Source organism: Crinia signifera, chromosome 6 (assembly GCF_055691185.1).
Source record: "Crinia signifera chromosome 6, ASM5569118v1, whole genome shotgun sequence".
Lineage (NCBI taxonomy): Eukaryota > Metazoa > Chordata > Amphibia > Anura > Myobatrachidae > Crinia > Crinia signifera.
This window is the reverse complement of record NC_139222.1, coordinates 100,838,516-100,864,041: the sequence shown is the minus strand read 5'-3', so window position 1 is coordinate 100,864,041 and position 25,526 is coordinate 100,838,516. Positions and strand designations below refer to the sequence as shown.

General features: G+C 43.6%; 1 protein-coding gene across 1 annotated transcript; it reads left to right on the top strand.

Moving 5' to 3' along the window:
* Window positions 1–2,287: 2,287 nt before the first annotated feature.
* On the top strand, window positions 2,288–24,800 carry KCNK1 (potassium two pore domain channel subfamily K member 1). The gene is made up of 3 exons (XM_083146552.1): window positions 2,288–2,859; window positions 13,016–13,411; window positions 21,632–24,800. Exons 1-3 carry the CDS (start codon window positions 2,505–2,507, stop codon window positions 21,901–21,903), a joined length of 1,023 nt encoding a protein of 340 aa, XP_083002678.1. The 5' UTR covers window positions 2,288–2,504; the 3' UTR covers window positions 21,904–24,800.
* The last annotated feature ends 726 nt before the right edge of the window (window positions 24,801–25,526 follow it).

Sequence of the window (25,526 nt, the reverse complement as noted above, 5' to 3'; positions counted from 1 at the left end):
CGATATCGCATCGCATCGCATCGCATCTGATTGTATGCCTTAACTTAAGGCATACAATCAAAAAATCGGCAGCCCAGATACTACATAAGTACCTGATTTTCTTATAATTAAAATAAATAATTAAATAAAAAAAGATAAATTTGTATAGGTCAGCAACTGAAAAAAGGAAGACAATGAAGATATGGACTACTATTTACCATACATAGTGGTTATGCTCTTGTTTACCTGCATTTTTATATGTTAACTTCAACAGAATATAATTACATGTAAAAATACAGATAATTTATACAGATCATTTATACAAATAAAAATATTTTTAAAAGTAGTAAACCACAAAAAAAACTTTTATTGGGGAAAAGGTTGTAGGGGAGATAATGGGAATTTAAATGTATTTGAGACAAATCTATATGCAGTACTATTGTACATCTGACTATATTTATCATTTGTATGTTCTCAACCCTCCCAACTGTATCACGGTTTGAACATTACACTAGGAAACACTCCTCATACTGATCTTATTACAACACTACTCAGTATTCCAGCTGTCTGACGTGGACAATTTCTTACAGTTACACCCAGACTCCCCATACAAATATGACTCACACAGATATAATTCAGACATTACCAAATGCAGTTATTATGTCCTACTTTGCTTGGTTGCAAGGGAACTGGAAAGTAGACCTTGTTTTTCAGTGGTATTCTGCATTTAAAAGTACACTCAGGGTTAAATGTAAGGTGAGCTATTAAAGCAGAAGCAGATTACTATCTAGTACACAAAGATTTCTCAATTGTACCAAATGCAGCCATATGTAGTTCATGTCTGTCTAGTTTTAAATAGCTGACCTAAAAACTCTTGTCTAATAGCTTCCTCCTAACCAAACTATGCAGAGTGGATACTGCGGTCACTTTAACCCCCCTGTCAATGTGTCACTTATGTAGTGGGTGTGAATTTAGATTTAAAGGGAACCAAGAAGTCACTCTGCCAAATCGATTTAAAGAAAAGTAGTGAAAGATAGGAATTTATATTCCCTCTAGCATGCAATGTTCAGAGATAAGGATTTTGTTTGTAAAGGGTTATCTACAAATAAAAAAAATGAATGAATGTGAACTGTTGTCATTTCCTCTGGATCCTGTCTCTTTAATAAGTTTCACAATGAAGACAGGAGGCGGATAGAGCTATTGTCGGCTGTTGGGAAAGGTACAACATACTGTACATTATAGCATGCTGCCCATCTGCCTGAACAAGCAGAACTGGCTAAGGCAGCAAGAGGAGTGGCATGGAGTGCAGGTATTCTTCTGTGCTCAAGTTTTTTTAACTAGTCCCCCTGTGCCCCTGCTGATGGGGGCCCAGGGGTGAGTGTGGCTGCTGCATCCGTGAATCTGTGTTCCTGCTGTACTGTACATGCAGATACACCACATGCTGCTGCTGCTACTTCTGTACTGTACATAATGATACACCACATGCTACTGTAAAAGTTGATACACTGCATGCTGCTGCTGTACTGGGGTGCCGGACACGTTCCCGAAAATCGGGATAACGACAGGTATTCCCCCAGCCATAACACAGAAGGCCGGGTTCCTGACAGCCACCCGCTATTTTCCCTCGTGGGGGTCCACGACCAGCATAGAGGGAGAATAGAATAGGTGGCTCGCGTAGCGAAGCCACCGTGCCCGCAAGGGGCTTAGTTGCTATCACCATGCTGTCTGAGTCCGGCCAGTCGGGATCCCGACGTCGGGCTAATGACTGTCGGACCCCTATACCACACCCCTGTACTGTACATGTTGATACACTGCATGTTGCTGTACTGTACATGCGGATACACAACATGCTGCTGTACTGTACATGCTGATACACCACATGCTGCTGCACTGTACATGCCAATGCATCAAATGCTTCTGTTACTGTACTTTACATGCAGATGCACCATATGCTGCTGCTGTACTGTACATGCTGACTTACTACATGCTGCTGTACATGCCGATGCACCACATGCTGTTGCTACTGTACTTTACATGCAGATGCACCACATGCTGCCGAACTGTACATGCTGGTGCACCACATGCTGCTGCCGCCGTACTGTACATGCTGATACACCACATTCTGCTGCTGCTGTACTGTACATGCAGATACACCACATGCTGCTGCTGTACAGTACATGCAGATACACCACATGCTGCTGCTGCTGTACTGTACATGCAGATACACCACATGCTGCTGCTGCTGTACTGTACATGTGCAGATACACCACATGCTGCTTCCGAATTGTACATACAGATACACTGCACGCTGCTGCGAGGGTAACCTGAGCCACTGCTGGCTGTAGCTCCGTGTTACCTGGGCGGGTGTGGTGTCAGCACTACGTCAGGCAGCCGCACAGTCACTAGCTCTATGCATTGCTGACACTTCCCCATCCCTGACACGGGGCGATGGCTGCTGCGGGCTGTGACCCAGCCGGTGGCTGCTGCTGGGCGCTGTGAGCGCATCACCCCCGGGGCGCGGCGACATGCTGCAGGCCGTGGCGAGTAGCCGCTGTGTGCGGCTGATGGACAGGAACCGGCCGGCCTGGTACTTCGCCTTCCTCCTGCTCAGCTACATGCTGTACCTGCTGCTGGGGGCGGCCGTGTTCTCCTCCGTGGAGCTGCCCTACGAGGAGCTGCTGCGGCAGGACCTACTGGAGCTCAAGCGCCGCTTCCTCAGCGAGCACGAGTGCCTGTCCGAGCCGCAGCTGGAGGGCTTCCTGGAGCGGGTGCTAGAGGCCAACAACTACGGGGTCTCCATACTGAACAACGCGTCCGAGAACTGGAACTGGGACTTCACCTCGTCGCTGTTCTTCGCCAGCACCGTGCTCTCCACCACAGGTAGCGCTGCCGGGCCCCTGTTACCAGGGGTGACCATGGGATGGGCTACTACACAGCCTGGTGTCATTGTAGCCCCCCCTGGGGGCCGGTATTACACTGTAGAGGGAGGGGACGGGGTACCCCACTTAATAATGGTAGATATGTTTAGTATAAAATGCAAATCTGCCATATATAATCGGAACACCGGACTGGTCTCCATGCAGCAGTCTCTGCCACTCTGGAGCTTGTAGTTCACCTCCCTTCTGTGGGGTGTCCCATCCAATAACTGGTGCCTGTGACAACTGTTACCAGGGGGGGAGAGACATTATAAGCTCCCTGCACTGTAAAAACCAGTATGGTCTGGACCATGTGGGGAGGCTGTAATCTCTCTCCCCAGTGACATCTGTCACAGGCACCCCCAGATGGGGACACCAAGATCAAGGGTCGACCCTATTTAGGGCGACATTGTGGCCACCACTGAAGGTCAACAAGTCTTGGGTCGACACCAGAAATAGGTCGACATGACTAAGGTCGGAAGGTCGACACAAGCATTAGGTCAACAATGGAAAGGTAGTATTTTATTCCCTAACATCCACTACGGCATGGTGGGAGAATAAAAGTGCCCAAAGCATGGCGACCGCAGCAGTAAATTTATGTCAACGTTCTGGATAAAAACCTGAAAAACTCATGTCGACCTTTTGACTTTCAACCTTCCGACCTTGTTGACCTTAGCCATGTCAACCTAAATTGGGTCGATCCAAAGACCCATACTGTGCACTACAATCTCTGGAATGGCAGAGTTTGCTGAATGGAGCCTGACCAATCCGGCGTCCCAGGATACGTTTCAGTTTTTACCTTGTCCCGCCTACCGCTGCTGACACTTTCACATTGGGCAGGGACCCAGTAATGCGTGTGCTAAAGTGGTTATGTTTCATTCTTATGTGGAGCCCTTAGGGGTTTATTTAAGAATAATTGCGATATTAGTTGAATACTTTCTGCTAATATTGACATGATTATTCACATATTTTGCTTAATTTTCCCTGGTATGCAAGAAAAGACCTTTTGGGGACATCGATTGTATAAACACGCTGACTCCTGTGACACAACACATATATTTTTGTGCATAAGAAAAAACTAGGGCCCATTTACTATACAGTAGGATCCCATATACAATGTGATCTGGGTGGGATCTACCGCCCAGGATTGCATTGCAATATGCGATCATATTGGCGGGATGTATGTTTTTACAGGGACTCTGAAAGGAGCCCTGCCCATTTTTGAAGAGCCGTCTTCATCGACTCCCCCACGCTGCTGCTTGGGCCAAGTGTTTTCAGGGGAAAATGTATTAAGCCTGGAGATAAAGTGGAAGGAGATAATACACCAGCCAATCAACTCCCAACTGTCATATTTCAAACACAGCTGATTAGCTGGTGCATTATATCTCCACAATAAGCAATAGCTAATACTGCACACTGTATATACAACACATAATAGTGACTAATAATGCCCACTGTAAGTACACATATTACACAAAAAGGGCAGTGTGTATACAAAAGAACACACATTAGGCAGACACTCCTCCTGGCATACTGCCTCGCATATCACAGGCAGCAGGTTCGGCAGAGCAGGTGCAGCGGATGCAAATCAGCAAGTAAATGTGGCCTGGCTGTGGGACTTGGGAGGTTATGGGGCCGTGGGTGCTCATAATTTTTTGGGGAAGCTTGGGCCCCTGAGCACCCACAGAATCGGCGCCTATGTCTCCAGTTTATCTCTAGTTTATCTCTTCCCCAGGCTTAATACATCTGCCCCAATATTTGATAACCCGGGTCCTAGATCTTTTTAGCTGTAAACCCACTAGTGTTCAGGCTTCCAGTGTGCTACTAATGGTCTTAAAGATTTGTTTCTGCATTCAGTACAGAACAGAATGAAATTCCACACTTACATTTCTGTTTCATTAATATAGATGTCTGAAACAAAGTGGCAATCTACTGATTGGGTGGGTGATTAAAGCTATGTCATGAAGCTTCCGTTATTTTAAGATATGAATCTGTTTGAATCAGGATGTGAATAATAAGAGCTGACTGCGGTGCAGAAAGTTGATATCATTTTGTGTTATTTTAGAGAGATTGATATCCCATTGTGTTTGTATGGCTAGTCACTACGGTACCCAGTTGGCTGACAGTGTCTAGATTGACCTGCACAATGTCGAAACAAGCAAAAAGTCGACATGAGTTTTTTTTCTCTTTCATTTTTTTTTTTTTTTACTTTTTCATACTTTACCATCCATGTGGACTCTGATTGGGAATGGGAAAGTGTTCCGAGCACAGCAGTAGCGGAGCGAGGCACCTGACCTGAACCATGGCGAGCAATTGGGGTTCCACATGCTTAAGTGTCGACATTGACAGAAAAAAAAAAACCTTTAAAAAGTCATGTCAACCTTTTCATGTGTCAAGCTGTTCTATGCAAACCCTTTGCCCGTGTCGACCCTGTGTGTGTTGACCTAATGGCAGTCTACTTAGACATTGTCTGTGAGCTATACCACGCCCATTTGCTTCATAGGTTTTACTTCATACTGACTGTAAAGGTGCCCATACACTGATCAGGCCAAGAAGTGGAGTGAAATTGGTCTAAGCCACATGTGTTTGACATCTTATCCATCCAATGCTCACTCCCATGCGAATCAGATGGGAGTCCTGCACATAAGATATATTGTATGTGCAGCCATCGAGTGCACATCGCGCGCGTTTTTAGCATGCGATTTCCCTTAAATTCCCCATACGGCTCACCTTTTACCTGCGATAAATTGCATGGTATATATCGCATGTAAAAAAGGGCACATCAAGTGCTAATGCAGCCCACACACGTGCGATGCTGTACGATGGGGTGCGTGCTCCCGCGGCACCTCATCGTACAGTACAAAAAGTATGTGCTGTACTAGCTTTTTCTAGCACAGCATCGCATCGCATGCACATCGTATGCACAAGGCATACGATGCGATGCTGTGTGTGCTAGTTAAGCCCACAACGCACGCTGGAATCGGTGCGTGTGTGGGCTGCAAGTTGGATGAAGGACTCCCTGGGAGCTGCTGGAGGGGCTCAAGGGAAAAGTGGTGCAACTTGTGCTCATACCAGTTGGACCGGTGTATGCCTTTAGAGCAGGAGATACATGTGATATTGCTGGCTTTACCCTGTTGTTAAATAGCCCCAATACTAATATTTGCCTTAATGATGCAAAATGGAAACCAGCTGCTTTGTGTAGGTTCTTTGTGTTATATTGCATGTATTGCCTATGCATGTTCTTCCACACCCAAGATAAGACACATGTTAAGATTTTATGGTTCATGTTAAACAGATTATTTGTGCAGACTTTAACCTGATCCCTATCAGGAAATAAGACATTACACCAGGACTATACGAGTTCGTTTCCTGCAATGAGTCTCTGAGGTATGGCTTTCCTCTACTGCAGATACAAGCTTTATTAACTTTGGGATAGTGTATGGTTCTCCTAGGTTTTTAGACCACCCTCACACAGGTGGACCACACGTACATCTTTAGTGTGTAGGAATGCCCTCTCCACACAACAGCATTGTGATTTTGGTCTGTTGTAAATACTACACACACACACACACCAGGAATTAAATGTAATCATGTCCCATATTGTGTGTTCGCAGTGGGAATGTTCTTTTTATATTTAAAGGAATTAATATATGAACAGCAAAGAAAACACAATAAGAGTTACCCAATACAATATTGATTAATACTCAACTTTAGCAGTGAAACAGTCAGTGATCACATCCATGGGGCTTCCGCAGTCATTTCAACACCTGTGTGCTTAAGGAGAGGTCAGTTGAACGCAGTCAGTTCATCGTCCGTCCATGGGTTCCAGAATAAACGAAAAAAAGAACTGCCCTTCTCAGTGAGTTAATATACACACTTCTAGGTGTTGGCTCCCAAAACCTTAACACCATGAAAGTTAATAACATACATTGGTGCAGCACATTGGATGACATAAGTAAAGAATGTAACAATGTAGCCACAATATACAGCATACCATGGGGCAGATGTATTAAGCCTGGCGAAGAGATAAAGTGGAGAAAAAGTGGAAGGAGATAATGCCCCAGCCAATCAGCAGTGTTTGAAATATGACAGTTGGAAGTTGATTGGCTGGTGCGTTATCTCCTTCCACTTTATCTCCAGTTTATCTCTTCGCCAGGCTTAATACATCTGCCCCCATGTTTGGCACCACTTACATTGTGGAATATATTGTGAAAAAAATGATATGGGCAAATAAAAAAAATTTAAAATTAGGCGTAAAAACTCTCAGTATGGCAGGATGGCATTTCACACCCACCTGCTAAAATTATTAAGTATCGTTCCTCTTGAAATTGAAACTTTACAGAAAAAAAGAAAATGAAATATGAACGAAGGACACACAAGCTGCTGTACAAAATACAGTTCATTATGTTGTGGTGTTTGTAATCTGCCATGATAAAGATTATATGGTAAATTTGTATTGAACTACTCACCGGAGAGAGAACACTTAATTACATTAGGACAGAGCTCTATCCAGCATATAGGATGATTATTATGCTAGTTGTTGTACATAATGAAACCCCATCAGAATAACATTGAGGAGTTGGATGGCATTTTATTTTGAATTACTGACTATGGGCCTGATTTGTAAGTTGTACGCTATTTGCATCTTTAGTGAGTATAGAAAAAGCAGCTTACTGTGATTGGCTGACCAGACTCCGCAGCTGAGGCTAATAAATCTGTGTGATAAGTCGCATACACTGACTGGCCTTGATAAATCCGGGGAACTGAGATTGTACCTAATAGCTTACACCAGAGGTTCTCAAACTTGGTCATCAGGACCCCACACAGTTCCCATTTTCAAGGTCAGGTGCACAGGTGCACTCATTACTCACTGACACATTTTAAAAGATCCACAGGTGGAGCTAATTATTTAGCTTGTGATTCTGTGAGGAGACCTGCAAAACATGCACTGTGTGGGGTCCTGAGGACAGAGTTTGAGAGCCTGTGTCTTACACCATTTTTGAATGCCATAAGTATTTTCTAATGCCTTAGCTCTAATTCTGCAAAGTGGCTCAAAGAGGGCTTTAAGGATCCATTTGTGATAATGGCTGCTAGCCAAGAGCTTAACTAGAATTGGCTAAATTGTAAAAGCCCCCCTCCATTGACACCAAGAGGTAAATATACCACATGCATTAGGGTCCCCCAATATGAAAAGAAAAGGAGAAATGTCAGGACCAGGATAGAGGTGACAGGTATAGGGCCAGGAAAGAGTTGTCAGGGGCTGGTCAGCACAGAGGGGTGACAAGGACAGGACAAAGAGGGCAGGACAAACATGACAGGGTTAGGAAAGGCAAGGTAGGACAGAAGTGACAGGGCCATGATAGAGGTAACCAGGACAGGGCTAGATCAGAGGTGTCAGGACCAGGACAGAACAGCAGCGGCAGGGCAAGGATGAACAGTATAAGGACTGGAGTGATATGGACATGACAATGGGGAAAGGCAGAGGTGATAGGAGACAGGGTTAGGATATAAAAGAGAGGACAAAAGAAATATGACACTGGTTACAGGACAAATGAGACAGGGCAAGAAATAGGAGACAGATGCCACAGTCAGGTAAGAGATGACAGGGATAGGGATAGGACAGGTAAGTGCCTAAGTGTTATCTAGTCTGGCAGGCAGAGATGAAAGACAGATACATTTACAGCTCCAGATATGTAAGTGGAGGCCAAGTGCGGACGGGAGATAGTGGTCTGCAAACAAAGATCAGTTTTTGCCGGAAGAACAGGCCACATACTATGGGTGCTGTGTACAGCACCGTTCCTAGCGTGATATCCCTGGAAATAAAGAAAATGAAGGAGATTTGGCAGCCAAGCAACAAATACAGGCACAAGAGATACATAAGTGCTTATTTTTGTACTCGTATTGGAAAGATCTTTAAAATATGGCAAGATGATGAATTCCTGACTGCATCATATACTGGTACTTGTAGTATGCCAGCAGTTGTTTGGCCACAGGTTACCCATCTCTGAAGTAGATGGTTCTGAAAGACTAATGTGAATGAAATGCCCTGAATTTTCTTTTGTTATTGGTTTGTTCCCTATGCTGTACATTCTGCTTGCTCTATGTATTTTTATTCACCTGTCCAGGGACTGCAATAAACAGCTGTTAGCAATCACTGATAGTTTTCACAGCCAAGGTGCAGAGTATGTGACCTCTACCATGTAAGCATCCAACACAATGCTGAGTCTTTGAATGTTTTGTAGCGTGGGATGTTTGCCTCTGTCCCCTGGGAACATCCTATCTGTTCAGTCCAGAACAATGCACACTGTGCATTCTCCCACATAGACCTCTGCAGAATAGGAGGAATATCTTCCCTCTTTCATTTGTTAAAGGTCTCTTATGTTGTGCTCTATGGTGGAAAGCCAGTGCAGCCCTCACCCATTATACCTATAGATAGTAATACAGTAGGTGGGGCAAACAAAACGAATTTCCTGACTTGCACTAATATAAAATGATTCTGCTAGTGAAACAGAATAACTGTACAAATCCACATTCCATATGGGTGTATTAGGTTCTGCAAGTGGCAGCAAACAAATCATATACCTATACCTTATTCTGTCATGCATTCCAGTAAGGATGCAGGGAACACCGTGCATGGGATGCATTGGGCAACTGTGCTGCATTTTAACCCATGTGGTTTTTCATTGGAGTCTTATAGTATTTACAGCCAAGGGTCCTTAAAACGGGATGCGGTCCGGACAACACTGGTGCCAGAACCCTGACACCAATTAGAATGCTGGTTGCTGAACGTAAATTTGTAAGAGTGGGTTAGGGTCTGGCCAGGAAAGGAGGGGGGGGGGGTAGATCTAGGCACTAGTTGGCGGGACTTAGGGTTAGGCTGGGGGGAGGGTGGGTTTGGCTGCAGGTATGGGTAAGGAGTGCGGGTAAGGGTAAGCTACTAGCGGGGAGAGTTAGGGTCAGGTTACGAGGGGGAGGGTTATAGTTAGGCTGCTGGAAGGGAGGGTTATGGGGGGCAGGAAGAGAGTAAGTATACGTATACCTGACCCTTGTCGGAATTCCTACTTCTTGATGCCAGCATCGGTATTGTAATCGCCGGCATCATAACCACCGGTCATCCGTATGTAACCCCTTAAACACCTGGTAAAATACTGGGATTATTGTTCCCTACAATTGCTCATGCCCACCCACTGCTTATTAAGTGTTAAACTCCAGTTTAATAGAATCACATGTAGCATTGGACGTGTTGGAGTGATTCCTTTGACAACTAGATTTACAAACCATATAAAGGGGTGATAGATTCAGACAGGTCTGTGTCTTACATATAGGCCAACTATACACAACATACAGAATTTCTTCCTGCAATGACTGCAATCTAGTACCTATAGAATATACTTTTGTCTATTGTTTTGTAAAGCCATCCCTCTATTATAGTAAAAGTCTAGTAGTCCAGCCACACTGTGCAGAGCAGCCCTCCTGGCAAATTTCAGAGGTGGTCGACTGTCAATCTCGTTTTGGGCATGACTTGCTGTATACAATCCCCACTGATTACCATTGGAAATATAGTAGTTGGGCTCCAATGTGAAGTAACTGTATACTGGAATTAAAAGTAGTAAGAATAAACCTGAATCAAGACCAGTGTTTTGAAAGTAACCTTGTGTTAGTGCTGCATTTCAACCACAAGAAGATAACTAGAAAATAAGGTCATCTCAATATTAACAAATTAATAAAAATATAGTGGATTGAGTGTTCCTTTAACCACACATGATTATGTGTAATCTAAACACATTCCAATGTATGTGTATTACCTATGGTACGTCATAGGAATGAGTATACAATGGTATGGCCAGCTTTAGACATACTTACAACTTACTTCTGTATGTAGGAGCAGGCAATGTTGAGTTGTAGAGAGCAGTCACTACAGCACTCAGTCATCCTGTACTCTATGTATGGATGAGCAAAGAGTAAGTGACTGAAGGCAAATGGAAACCAGACTATGGGGCCCATGTACTAAGTGGGTAATTAAAAAAGGCAAAGGAAAATCCCTGTACATAAGTTAGTGCATACACGCATCCAGTAGTACACTTTCATTGATGACATCCTCAGATGGAGATGCATATACAGGTGACAGAGGACGCCGCTAGCGACTTGCGCTAGAGATATATGGGACCACAGCCACCAAATCTGGACATTTTTTTTTTTAAAGGGGCAATCATTTAAAAGGCATTGTTTCTGTGCAGGGTAAATACTGGCTGCTTTATTTTTACACTGCACATTTGATTCCAGTTTGAACACACCACCACCCAAATCTAACGCTCTCTGCACATGTTACATTTGCCTCACCTGCAATGCAACATGGGTAAGTCCATTAGAGGAAAAAATGTGCTTTGCGATCCAGTCTGAATTAGACCAGTAGAGCGTACACACAGAACAAGTTTAAGCACTAATCGTAACGAATGGTCGTTATTGGTAAATTTGGTTAAAGTGTCGTCTAGTGTGTATCCAGGCTAGGATATTGTGCTGCCATAGTCACGTAAGGAGGTCACTTAGTTGGGTCTCATGCACTGAGGGATTCCCACCATGGTCTCCAGTCTCTCACAGCAGCCAGTCCTAGAGTACCTGGTGTCTCTCATTGTTGCCAGGAGGCTGCGTCAGGCCACCACACTTAGCAAACTGGCAGCACACAGCTCACTACACACGCACACAGGGAGCGGCTGATTAAGGGGTAGGTTGACGTGGAACTGCGTTGGGTGATGTCAGGCACAGCCATGTCGAGACGCCCTGGGGGGCCAAAAAGCTCCTGAGCTGAGTACGAGTGCTCAGTGCTGCCCGGGCTAAAAACACCATCCTAAAAATCCCACTTTTTTTTTTTTTGCTCAAAATCCTGGGATCCCACCCCGGGATAGGCCTCCCTAAATATAATGGAGGTCATTGAGTACATTGTGCAGCTGGGAGACTGAGTGCATGCTTCTAACGCTCTTGTTAAAAGCAGGTTTGTGTTCAACGGCATTCTTTTCCAACAACTGTATGAGTCCTAATACTTGTCAGACCGGTTGTAAAAGGATAGGTTGATTGTAAAATATTTAATCTTGGGGATTATTTTGTGTAACAGGACACGTTAATACTTAGTAATATTTTCTATTGTTTATCCAGTGAAATTTTCTTTTTCATATGAAACGATTTCAGGTCTTTGGCATCTTGTGAGTTAAGGTGAATGTGAGACTGTGATTAAACAAACTAAAATATAAAAAAGGAAAAAAAAATCTCTCTTTCAGCATGGGAAGTCTTTGTTGGCTGGGTCATCGCTGCTGATACTAATGTTAGTGTAGTTGATAAACTTCCATAAGGGCGATATTGACAAAATGTCAAAACAAGCTAAAGGTCGATATATGTAAAAGGTCAACATGTGTTTTCAGTTTTAATGTGTGTCGACAGGTATGGTCATTGGGTTGACTCAATTTAGATTGACCACTGAATGTCGACAGGCCTTAGGTCGACACTTGAAATAGGTCAACGTGGCTAAGGTCGATATGGTCTGAAGGTCAACACAAACATTAGGTCGACAATGGCAAGGTCGACAGTCAAAAGGTCAACATGAGTGTTGGAAAAAAGCATTGTCCCAGGTGTCGACATGCTTTAGGCCTGGCGCATCAATGCGCTCGGCACACTATTCTAGTCTCCCTCCGCTCCCTAGTGTATGGTAGGACATCAAATACCGTCTGTCAGCACATGTCGGCTCAAAAAAAAACCCTGAAAAACACGTTGACATTCTGACTGATGATTTTGCCATTGTCGACCTAATGCTCGTGTCGACCTTCCAACCCTGTCGACCTTAGCCATGTTGAACTATTTCAGGTGTCGACCTTCAGGGGTCAACCCAATGCATTTCAACCTAAATAGGGTCAACCCAATGACTGTATCCCTTGTCAACATGGACCCCCAATTAGTGTAGCGGGTACCATTGCATGGCAAACTGCACTCTGCACACTTTACGTTTCACATTGTGTCTTCTTTGCACAGAAATAAAGAGATGGGCATTTCATTGTATTGCAGCATTGTAGATGAAGTTATGTGATGTCAAATACTATTTATACCTTAATCCATTCCATTTGATCTGGTTTCAGGGTATGGACACACTGTTCCCTTGTCTGATGGAGGCAAAGTGTTCTGTATTGTTTTTTCCGTCATCGGAATTCCCTTCACGCTACTTCTGTTTACAGCGCTGGTACAGAGGATCATCACGTACATCACCCGGCGGCCCATACTCTACATTCACCTACACTGGGGCTTCCCCCAGCACATTGTCGCTGTAGTCCATGCATTGCTTTTGGGATTCATCATGGTTATGTGCTTCTTTTTCATCCCTGCGGCTGTATTTTCTGTCCTGGAAGAAGACTGGAACTTCCTAGAGTCCTTTTATTTTTGCTTCATTTCCCTGAGTACCATTGGGCTGGGAGATTATGTTCCCGGAGAGGGGTACAACCAGAAGTTCCGGCAACTCTACAAGCTGGGAATCACCTGTAAGTATTTTGGTAAATTAATATTTTTTGTGAGGACAATTTGAATATTTTTTTTAACTATATAGATGTAGATTATTATAAATCACACCATTGATCGTATAAAAGAAAGGAATTGTAATCATAATCTCTTTATACTGTAGCTTTGCAAAGAAATTCAAAGTGGTATGCACAGAGGGCCTGATTCAGAGACGTAAGGATACCCCATGTTTGTAGATCTGCATAGGAGCCACCCAGAAAACAAACTGGTACTTGTTTCCTAGCAGGGTGCCCAGTTTTCTTACGTACGCTACCGTACTGAAATCGCATCGCATGGGCCGTTTTAGTGCCATGCGATGCAATGCGATATTTTAATGTCATTTATTCACTGCTCTGTTGGCCCCAGGGGATCGCATTGCACCTCCCGCAAAATCGCATGCGATCACATGCGATTTTATAGGGTGCGATGCCATGCTATTAGCTATACACTTGTATGACATACAATGAGGTTTTACTGACCCCCCACTATCCACGCCACCCCGAAGTGTGGTGGCGGAACACGGCCTCCCGACCTTTTCATTCCCCCACTATTCACGTCAGCGTGGAGTTGATTATATATATAGTGTGGCGAGCCCGAAGCGTGGCGAGCTAATGCGGAATACATGTAAAGTAATCCGCGTACCCTCGCCATGCTTCGGACTCGCTGCGCTCGCCACACTATAGTGGATAGTTAAGGTATGAAAAGGTCGGGAGGGTGTGTTCCGCCGCCCCTCGCGGGACTCTCTGCTCTCACCGCGCTTCAGGGTGGCGTGGATAGTGTGGGGGGGGGGTGATTAAAACTTAATTTTATTTGTCATACAAGTGTATAGCTAATGGCATGGCATCGCACCCTATAAAATCGCATACGATGTTGCGAGAGGTGCGATGCGATCCCCTGGGGCCAAAAGAGCAGTGAATAAATGACATTAAAAAAATCGCATTGCACGGCACTAAAATGGCCCATACGATGCGATTTTGTTATGGAGAATAGCCCTGTACGCTTACAGCATACTGGGCGCCCTGCTAGGAAACAAGTACCAACAAACTTTACTGACCCAGCTTCTTGATTTAACAGGACATTCTGAGTAACCCTATGTCTGATGGTTAGGCAGTTTTTCCAGGGCTGCAACAGTGGATCGCAGAAGCCAGTTGTGGGCATCTTTTAACCAAGATGCATCTTAGCACAGCTGCTGCGTACAGACACGTAGCGGTGGTGCTTACTGCACATGTCTCTGAATCAGGCCCAGTGAACACATTGGAGAGATAACATTGCACACAGCCTGTTCCTAGCCACATGATTGCACAGAGTCTCTATTGCCAACAACACTTTACCTGATCAAAAGAAAAGACCCCTGGAACCTTGCAATGTGTAATTATGTGCCTTTGTCTGTATACCAGTACTCTGATACCAAACATGCTTCAATTGTTCATCCCTAACAGGGGCACTGAACCCAGAAAACTGTGATTACTAACACACATGCTCCTATTGCCATTACTATAGGTATTCACAGTCTCACTGTGGAAGTCTGCGCAATGGGGGTTATTCAGGTTCATTCCTGGCAAATTCCTTCTTAGATGGACAAAACCATGTGCACTGCAGGTGGGGTAGATGTTACTTGTGCTGAGAGAATTAGATTTGGGTGGGGTTTTACTTCAAAGTGAGATCTATATTGCAGTCTAAAAATAAAGTAGTCAGTATTTTCTCTGCACAGAAACAAAATAACTCACCCAAATCTAATGCTCTCTGCACATGTTATATCTGCCCCACCTGCAGTGCACATGGTTTTGTCCAAGAAGAAGGAATTTGCCAGAAAGAGTGAACCAGAATAACCCCCTATATCATGTATAAAGGGGTGTTCTAGTAGTTTTCATTTACATAACTGTGATTCTACAGACTTTCCCAGTCCGTGAGAAAGCTGCACTCAGGGTGATCTTGCAAAAAGACTTGTGGGGCAATTCTATTTGCCATGGTAAATTACCTGGCATTATCAGGGATTTTGTTTCACCTTCCCTAATCCTGTGTTTTTTAGTAGGAAATGGAAAATTAAATTCTGCACAAAAATAGCCTTTTTTTGGCGACTCTTGGTCCCTGTATTGTAAGGTCAGGGGTCACACAGATTTCATCAAGTTTAACTGGGCTAATTTAGTGCAATGGGATGATATCCTCACTGGACAATGGCAGTCGTTTCTAATGCTTTTGCATGTCGCATGCAAATGTTTGCTTTGTTTTTACACTGCAATTAAAATTTCAGTTTAACTTAACCCATACCTGCCGACTTTTTGAAACTCCTCTCCGGGAGAAGCCCGGAGAGGAGTGAAAGGGGGGCGGGAAGAGGCTTAATTTGGGGGGGCGGGGCAAGGCTGACATCACCAAGCCCCACCTTAATGACAGACAGCCGCATCAATTTGCCAGTCCGTGGATGGGGGGAGGGGCTAAAATGACACAAAATGGCGCGAATCGCATCATTTTAGCCCCATCTCACGAAATTCGTAGTTTTATACCGCGGGTAAGGGTGGAGCAGGGGCTGTGGGGAAAATGCGGGAGACTTGCCCACCTTCGTGGGAGGGGGACCCGATTTGCGGCACCCTTCCGGCTATTCCGGGAGGGTAGGCAAGTATGACTTAACCCACCCAAATCTAACTCTCTGCTTGTTACATCTGCACCACATGTAGTGCAACATGATTTTGCAGAGTTTCTTGCTTTCTACTTACAAACATTGATCAGGCCCTCTGTGTTGTCAGATACATAGGCGAATCTAGGGGGTGGTCCGGGGGTGCACAGGACCACCCATTAATTCCGACCCCACTAATTCCGACCCCCACCCAGTTCAACGGCTGCCAGTTCCCCCTTCGGCATCACTGAAGCTCGAGGTTTATCTCAGTCGAACCCAAATCGCTGGGCCTTCAATCTGATACCAGGCTGGATCCATATGGGTTAATTGGTTCCAGGGATACGGCGCTGCGAAACACTTGTGGCGCCTTATAAATAAAATTATAATAATAATAATATTGAGGTTAAACCGTTTTTTTTTTTTTTTTTCATTTCTTAAATGTAATTTCATGATTGTTTATGTTCTTTGAGGGCAGATTTCTCTGGAACCAAACAGCCCAGTTTCACGGGACCAAAATCATTCAAAGCCAACTCAAAAGTTCTTCAATATGATACTGGTCTCATGTAAATGGGTCAGTTGGTTCCAAAGATATAGTTGGTTGGTTAAAGGGGGGTAGGGAGAGGAGACTGGTTGTCTTTCCCCCTTACACCAGAAAATGCAGGGACTAGGCTGGTGTATAAGGGGTCAGCCTGGGAATGTCCCTGCATGATCCTGGGACCATATTCCCGGGTAAATCCCTGCATTTTCTGTTGTGAAAGGGGAATTATTTCAAACAGCCGTGACCTGCAGTGCTCTGAATACAGCCGGGCAGCCCCCTGCTCTCTGCCCAGCTGTCAATGACTGTCATCCCTGCAGCTTCCGCTCCAATTCTGCTACCAGCTTTCACCTCAGCCCGCCCCCCCCTTTAATCATGTGGTGCCGGCGCTCGGCGTGCTCCCCCGATGTCACGCACAACAATAGCGCGCACAATATTTTGAAATGTCCACTCGGCTAGAGAGGACACCAGGAGGGGAGTAGGAGCGTGCTCTGCGCTGCGCTCTGCTCCTCTCCCCATAGAAGCAGCTGCACCGCTCTCCATCTCTCCCTGCAGCAGCAGCGAAGGCTCATATAAAAATTTACAGTAAGTGGCACTTTTGGCGGCATTGCTTAAGGAACGCTACAAGTGGCGGTATGTGGGGGCATTACGCATAATGTGTGGCTTAATGTGTAAGGGGCATTACGGTGTGCAGCATCATGTGTAAGCGGCATTATGTGTGCAGCATCATGTGTAAGGGACATTATGTGTGCAGCATCATGTGTAAGGGACATTATGTGTGCAGCATCATGTGTAATGGGTACTATGGTGCGCGGCATCATGTGTAATGGGTACTATGGTGTGCGGCATCATGTCTAATGGGTACTATGGTGTGTGGCATCATGTGTAATGGGTACTATGGTGCCATCAAGCAAGAACCACCTAGCAATGAGTACGTAGGTAAGCAGCACTTATGTGGCAAATATGTAATGGGTATTACGGTTTGTTATATAGTATGTAATGGGCATCATGATGTGTGGCACAATGTGTAATGGGCATTATGGTGTGTGGCCTTATGTGTAATTGGCATTATGGCGTGTTGCTTTATGTGTAATGGGTATTACGGAGTTTGCTAAAATGTGTAATGGGCATTACTGTGTATGGTCTAAAGTGTAATGCCACACCCCTTTTTGTGATGCCACGCCTCCTTCCCATGAGGCCACGCCCCCTTTGCCGCGCGACTGCGCCGCGCAAAGGTCCCCCTACTGTTGTGTCTAGATCTGGGACCACCCATTACCATAATTCTAGATTCGCCTATGGTCAGATATACATTGTATATAATAATTGGAAATGGAAATACAATTTAACATGTGGCCTACTTGTTGCTAGAAAGTCAGGATGCCATGTTCAAAATCTTGATGCAGTGTGGTCAGTATTTTAACCCTAACCTTCCATTTGTGCAGCCTTTCCCTCCCACTAGTGCCTAACACTAACACCAGTACATGCTGCTTTCAGTATTATGGCAATCAGAATGCTGACTGCCAGGGTCCTGGCTGCATCTCACTACATCCTGTAAGGATAATTTATTATGCGGAATTATCCTACTACTTAATTTGTTTTATATATTTACATTTTATGTAAGCAGAGCATGCTAGGACTTGTGGATCCCCAATATTTAGAAAGCCACAGATTGCCTGACCATTTATAGACTATTCTCATACTGGCTAAAATACTCCTCATTACACGTTACTGTGTTGTCACTAAATTAATGACAAAAGTGTTTTAGTGTTTTGCTTCCAATGTCTAAAGTGTTATATAAATAGTTGACAGTAGAGCGGCTTGTTGAGTAAACAATTTGCAGCTGATGTTTTCACTAAGAGGCCAAATTCTTCACTGCCGGTACTGGACTGCACAAGTCGTGGCTTCTCCGTTAGCCCCACAGACTTGTCTTGGCCGTTTTCATTTATTGGAGCAGATAGATTAAGCCTGGCAAAGAGATAGAGTCAATGGTGATAACGCACCAGCCAATTAACTACTAACTGTCATTTTTCAAGCATTGCTGATTGGCTGATGTGTTATCCCTTTCTAATTTATCACCACTTTACCTCTTCACCAGGCTTCATACATCTGCCCAAATGTTTGATTTAAATTAGATTTTTCTTCAATTATTCAGTAGATTATTTGGTAATGCCATACATCTATTAGCGGTAAGTATTGAACATTTTATTCTGTAATACTGTCTTTATCTAGATAAACAATGTGGTTTAGGAAATGTCTACTTAGACTGAAACGTGGAACAAGCAAACACCTTGTGTACATCTAACCACTATTACCATTCATGGCCATTGTTTCTCTACCTTCCCATAATGCCTTTATCATCTAAAGCTCACACATCAATCCTTTTGCGGTACACTGTGATGATGCTGTCACAGTGCAATTCTCAGGGCTGTTGCCTAGGGGCAAGGGATATGTATAATTTTATTGGCATGCAGTCAGGTCCAGAAAGATCCAACAATACAGCAGTGAGCAGGCAAAGTGATTGCACATAGAGTACCAGTGTTTCTATTCCCATGCAAAGAGACTACATCTGTCAAATAAATTAAGCAATGTAAAGTTTTGACGTTACAGTGACTTTTAATGGTTTCTGCTCATTGGCTGTCTCCATGGGAGGAAACTCATTTCTTTGTAGTGGCTGACGTGTGTCTGGAATGTCAGACGAATACACCTACATCAAGTATCCTTACTAGTTTCTTCTCACACTCCCTACTGAGGCACAGGAAAATAAGTGAAAATTGTCTACCATTATAGACAGTATAATGTGCAGCTGGACATTGCGATCAGGGCCATCAGTACTTTGGCCCTACTGTAATTCAGACCTGCCCGGTCTTTCCTGAATTTGATCCGGGGACCAATGTTGCGGGTCTGCACATGTACAGTATATCAATGAAAATACGCATGTGCACAACCGCAGTGTGAATGCTTTCGGCTAGTATTACACTTGCCAAGGCGTTCCAACGGTGTTGGGCATGCAGAATGCTGTCGCTTGGGCATGCCCAGCGTTTCCTGGGGCGTGCCAACAAAAATGGTGGGTGTGCCCAGAATAAACACTGGGTGTCCTCATGCTGATGGAGGCGTGTCGAAGCCTGCATGGGGCGCGCGGATGATGTCAACACCCGCCCCGATTTTGGCCAAATCAGAGGTAAATAAAAGTCAGCCTAGACTGACTTTTATTTTGTGAACAGGTAAAAAAAAATCATTAGATGGTCGGCAAACATCGAATAATTTTTGGCCGCATGCAAATAGATGTGTACGCTGATACATTCATTTGCATGCAGATGTGGACATCCCTGGCTGCGGAATTTCCCCCCTTGCTAAGCAGCGAAAGAACGCATGTATCGCATGCAACCCCATCCCCACCACCGGGAGGGGGGCCAAGTCAGAGGTCGGACTTGCAGCAGGTCCCACCTCCTGCTCAGGTTCGATGCGCACAGAACTGTATTGTACTGTAGTGTATGGGCAGTTGGGCACCTTAAGAAAGAGAAGCTTTTACAACTTCTTCCTTTGTGTCTGCTTTCCCACATTACCCTAGAAGCTGTCACAGTGAATTACTCATGTTATTGGGATCTCTACCAATATACTATAATGTATTGGTTATCTCTGTCGGTTTAATGTGATCCAAATCTAAATGATATAACATGATGAGCACACTTCTAATAATAACAATAATTGTATTTATGTGCTTCTATGATTAATGTGTATTGGGAACCATGTTAATGTAAAATAATGGACATCTTTGTGGCTATATACACACAGCCAAAATAATATCCCGTGCACCCCTGGCAGTGTAAAGTGTTGGGCTCCTTTTTATTTTATGTAGCGCATTGCAGCAGTTGGTTTAATATATGATGTTTTTGCAGGAGTTAAAGCAAGTAAATCATATTGTGTATTTATTAATTTTTTTAAAAGGGGGGATGGCGGTACCAAACCGTTATTTTTATAGGGTTCCATAATGTCTAAATCCGACTTGGAGGTGTTAACACTGCAAACAGTGAACAACTTTGTATCTGGAACAAACAATGTTGCAGTGCAGGGGCAGCTTTTGCATGGAACCCACACATACTGGGCATTTTTCTTTTTATCCTCCGTTTCCTAGATTTTAATTTGGCCACATCCCATTCAAATCTATATCTCTCTGTACATTTTCACCTGCACTGCAACATGGTTTTGCAAAGTTGCTTGCTCATTTTTGTATTGCTCCCAAATCAGCCCCTATATGTGGCATTTTCTGAGCTTAGGTAATATCATCTGCTTCTGAAAACATATGTCACCACTTGAGAAGTTAATTGCTGTTTCCTTTCTATATTCCAAATAGATCAAAAGGAATTTCATGTTTCCATGTGATCTCCTGCATGACTGTAATGTCCTGTTCTGTAATGGTACCTTGCACTACAAGGCCACTGCACTTTCCTACCAGAGAAGTGTAAACCAGGAGCTCAGAGACTATGCAACTCAATGGAGTCTATTCAATGCCGTCGGCGAGCTGTGACAGCAAACAGGGCTTCCTGCTCGATGTCACCGCTCACCCTGTCAGTATTCAACTCACCCCCCTCATACGCCAATTTCCCTCGCTCCGTTTTTTGAGTGAGGGGGAATCGGCATAAGCAGCGAGACTCGTGGCTAAATACAGCGAGTTTGGTGCATTAGCCACAGGTCTCGCTGTTTGGGGGAATCTTTCAGATTCCCCCGGAACGTTGAATAGGGCGAGTGGCCGGCGAAGGGGGTAAAATAGCGAGGATCTCTGGTTTTCTGCGATCCTCGCTGTTTAACCCCCTCGCTAGCCGCGGCGAGTGGCATTGAATACTACCCAATATTTCTGTAAAATATTAGCATTATAAGGCCACCAGCAGGCAAACGAATCAGACTAGTCCAGGTTGGTATAAGCTGACGCTGGCAAGTATTTCCACATTCTATTTATACAGATGGCAATAGACTGCTGAAAGTAGGGTCTTAATTTGAATTATTCATTATATTTTCAAAATATAAACTTGACCATATTCATATGAGCTTTGTTTTTAACAGGTTACTTGATACTGGGTCTCATCGCGATGCTTGTTGTCCTGGAGACATTCTGTGAACTGCAGCAACTAAAAAAATTTCGTAAGCTCTTCTACGTGAAGAAAAACAAGGATGAGGATCAACACAACATAGTTGAACATGATGAGTTGGCTTTCTCTTCCATTTCAGACCAAGCTGCATCTTTAAAAGATGAACCGAAGCTTAGTGAACCCTTTGTGTCTCTTCAACCAGTAGTTAATTATAGTAGCGAAAGTTCTTTAAACAATGAACGGTAGAATAGAAATGTTTGAAGTGTAGTTTCTTAGAATATACCTCTGTTTTAAATGCTTACACAATTGTTGCACTTATGGGTCTGTTTATCAAAGTCCTGGTTATTTTTCATCAATATGTACATAAATCCTACAACCATTAGAGCAGCTTTGCCACCTATTAGATAAATGTTTCTCATCTGCACCATTCTTTCCTCACAGCTCTGCTCCAGAGGCGACCTATAAGGGAGTGACACCCAAATGCTGGCTCCTCCGCAGTGACTGGGAGCTGGGTGCTGCAATGCGACATGATCCTGCAGCATCTGGCTCCTGTCACTGAGAGAGATCCAGCAGTGCAGCTAGGGTTTCATAGAGAAGCCTAGCATCCCCAGTGATGCTGACCACACCCTCAGAGGGATGTACCTGCAGGGGCTTCCCATGAAGCCATGTCCCCATAGTGATGTACATGAGGGTTTTCCACAAGGCAATGCTGCTTACTGTGAGGCCAAATCGTTTTTTTTCACTGGTGCACAGCTGGAAGGCTGTTGCCCGCATTGGGTGTCTCCAACCCATGTGACACTACTTGTCTGCTCAATACATCTTATTTTACAGGGTTTCTGTTTGTGTAATGGTGAAATATATGAAACCTTCTGAATATTGGAAAAGTTGTACATAACAACCTTCCAGCTTTTAGCTAGTATTTATAAAGTATTTTTTTATAAAGTGATAAATAGAAACTGATTGATTTGGGCCATCATACACTAGTTTGACCCAATTTCCCCTGAGCTCCCTTGGCAGCTCCCAGGGAGAGCTCACTAATGATTTGGCACGCGATATATCCCATGTAAACTCGCAGGGAGCTGCGGGGGTAGCAAGGTTAAAAAAAACTCCTTGGCAGCAGCGGGCTGAGCACATAGTGGGTGTGGGTGACCCTGCAGCGTCGTGGCGGGGCAGGCAGTGTCCAGGAAGCTCTGCGCGGACCTGTGGCCAGCGGCGGAAGAATTAGAAAAAAAATAATAAAAAGACAGGCCGGCCGTTGATTGAGGGAGAGCACTCTCAGCCAATCAACGGCTAGCCTGTCTTTTGATTATAATTTTTTTTTCAAATTCTGCCGCCACTGGCCGCACGGCATCAGCAGCTCAGGGCTTCCCGGACACTGCCCACCCTGTCGCTGCACAGTTACCCCTGGGCATGGGACCTCGCATCGGGTCGGATGGTATGTCAAACACATCCGATTTCTTGGCCTGATCAGTCGGGATTGGGTGAAATCAGCCCAAATCGGATAAGTGTATGAGCACCTAGAGAGCAACTTCTCCATTCTTTAGAAGTCTTGATATATTTCCCTCACAGAAAGAAAAAAGTTTGCTATATTAAAATGGCTGCAGAGATTGCGATGAGCAGGCAGACCAGTTCTGGCCCTGCTTCTTACTCACTCCTTCCCCACCACAGTGTCTCACAGCTGCAGTTTTATTCCTGCTCTGTGCAAAACATCAAATCCTGAAGAAGAAAAAACATGGAGCAGCAGTAGAGTTCTGGCTAGGGAGAGCAGCCATTGTAAAGAAAATAAGAGCAGAATCACAAATTGTGGAAAATATAGATGCTTTTTACTGCAAAAGCCAAAAATAAATTCCTGCACATTACCGTAACAATATGTTTACCATTAAAGTATAACTCTGTATTTGATGTTTTTTGCGACCAATTTAAGAAATATATTTTTATATTTTTAAGTTCGGCATAGTTCCTGAATGGTTTTCATCATAACCATCTTTAATGTATTGAGGGGCGGGTGGGCATGATGGGCTCCCATATAAACAGGTAATATGTGTGCCTTCAGTCACATTCCCTTAAAACCCAAAATGCTGAGCACATGAACTCACAACCATAACCTTTTCTTTCTCCCCCTCATAATCATGTTTATTGGGAACAATTCTGCGCCTTGACTCCCCCCCCCCCCCCCCCCCCCATCCCCATATTGTTTACAAACTTTACTGTGACTTTGATACAAAATGACCCCTTAGAAACCATTTTAAAATGTAATAGTTCAATAAATGCTATTTTAGACACTGCAGAGACAGAAATTATTTTAAATATAAAGTAAGATTGATTGACAGATGTCTTTTGTAAGTCAGCATTCTCCATAGTTCCTTGTGTGTCAGCTTGGCATACAAAATTACTTATGTGAATGAAGCCTTGCATATTTTTAATAGAATTTATTTTTTAAATGCATGTTATTTATCAAGTATTTTTGTAGATTAAAAGGCAGAACAAAGGATTATTGTATATGTGGATATGGTTAGCAATGTACTGTGTATTAATGAAAGGTGTAGGTAAAGGTTTTGTTCTCATTTAGCATAAGCCTTTTCCTGCGATGGAAATAGCCACAGGCATGACTTAATTACATTGCTAGAACTCTACTAATTAATGAACCTAAGTAATATTATAGAGATGGACAAATCTTATTTTAACCCTTTACAGTTCCGATGTATTTTTTCAATTCAAACAGTCTAGTTTTAAATGTTTAAATGAATTTACTTTTTTTTTTCTTTATGCAAAAATTGTCTACAGTACTTTGAACGATGTTAATGTTCTGATTTTAAAGTGGCTCACCATTGGTTCTGCTACTAGAACTAGGGCTGTTGAGCCCGACTAGACGTTGGACCTGAAAGTGTTAATATAAAGGACATTATCTCTATGCAATGGATACATAATATAATATCATTATATAAGCAAGTTTAACATTTAGGGCAAAGGTGGTGGCTGTTGACCCACTTTTGGAGACAACTTTATTAAAGTATTTCCAATGTACCTCACAATAATGTGTACTGTATTCTAGAATATAAAATAATGTCAATATTCATATGCAATAATTTGTGACAATCTGTCTTCGATCAGGAACTTGATTGCAAATAAAAAAATAAACTTGATGGCGTTATTATGTATATACTTTGTTCTGCATTAATAAGCCAGGAGAGTTGGGGAATCCTACCATGTCATCCACTATGGGCCGTATTCAATCCCTTGCGAAATCCATTTTTTCTCTAAAAAATTTCGTTTTTTCGCGACGAAAAGACTTCGTGTATTCAATGTTGTGATTTTTCACGCATGCGAAAGTTTTAAGTTTCGCTTGCGTTTCGCTTATTTCGCTTGGTCAAACCCTTACATTTCGTGGTTTTTTTTATAGATTTTTTCGCTTTTTCGCACAAATGTATTCAATCGTGAGATGACGAAATTGTTATCTGCACATGTTTGATCCGTTTCTCCATTTTCATTTCGACGCCCAATGGGTCACGAATACAAATTTTTATTGAGTGATGCCTCCTTTTAACCTCCGGAACCTAAACATTCTTGTTGGAGAAATGTTTGCCTCTTTAGTTGCTGTTTTCCTAAGAAGGGGCATATATAAATTGTTATTAATACACTTGATTTCCCATCATGCATTGGTAAAGCACATGTTATTTTTTCCCAAGATGCTGTTCACCCCTCACAGTGCCTCACTCCTACGTTTGGGACTTCAGGGAGTAGCAGCTTATTGCAGTCAGCTGTATTTGGAAGCGTTTTTTTAGGGCAATTTGCGTTTTTGGAGAAGAAATAATTATTTTTCAATCACTGCCTACAATAATGGAGTATTTTGCTGACTTGATTGTGATGTT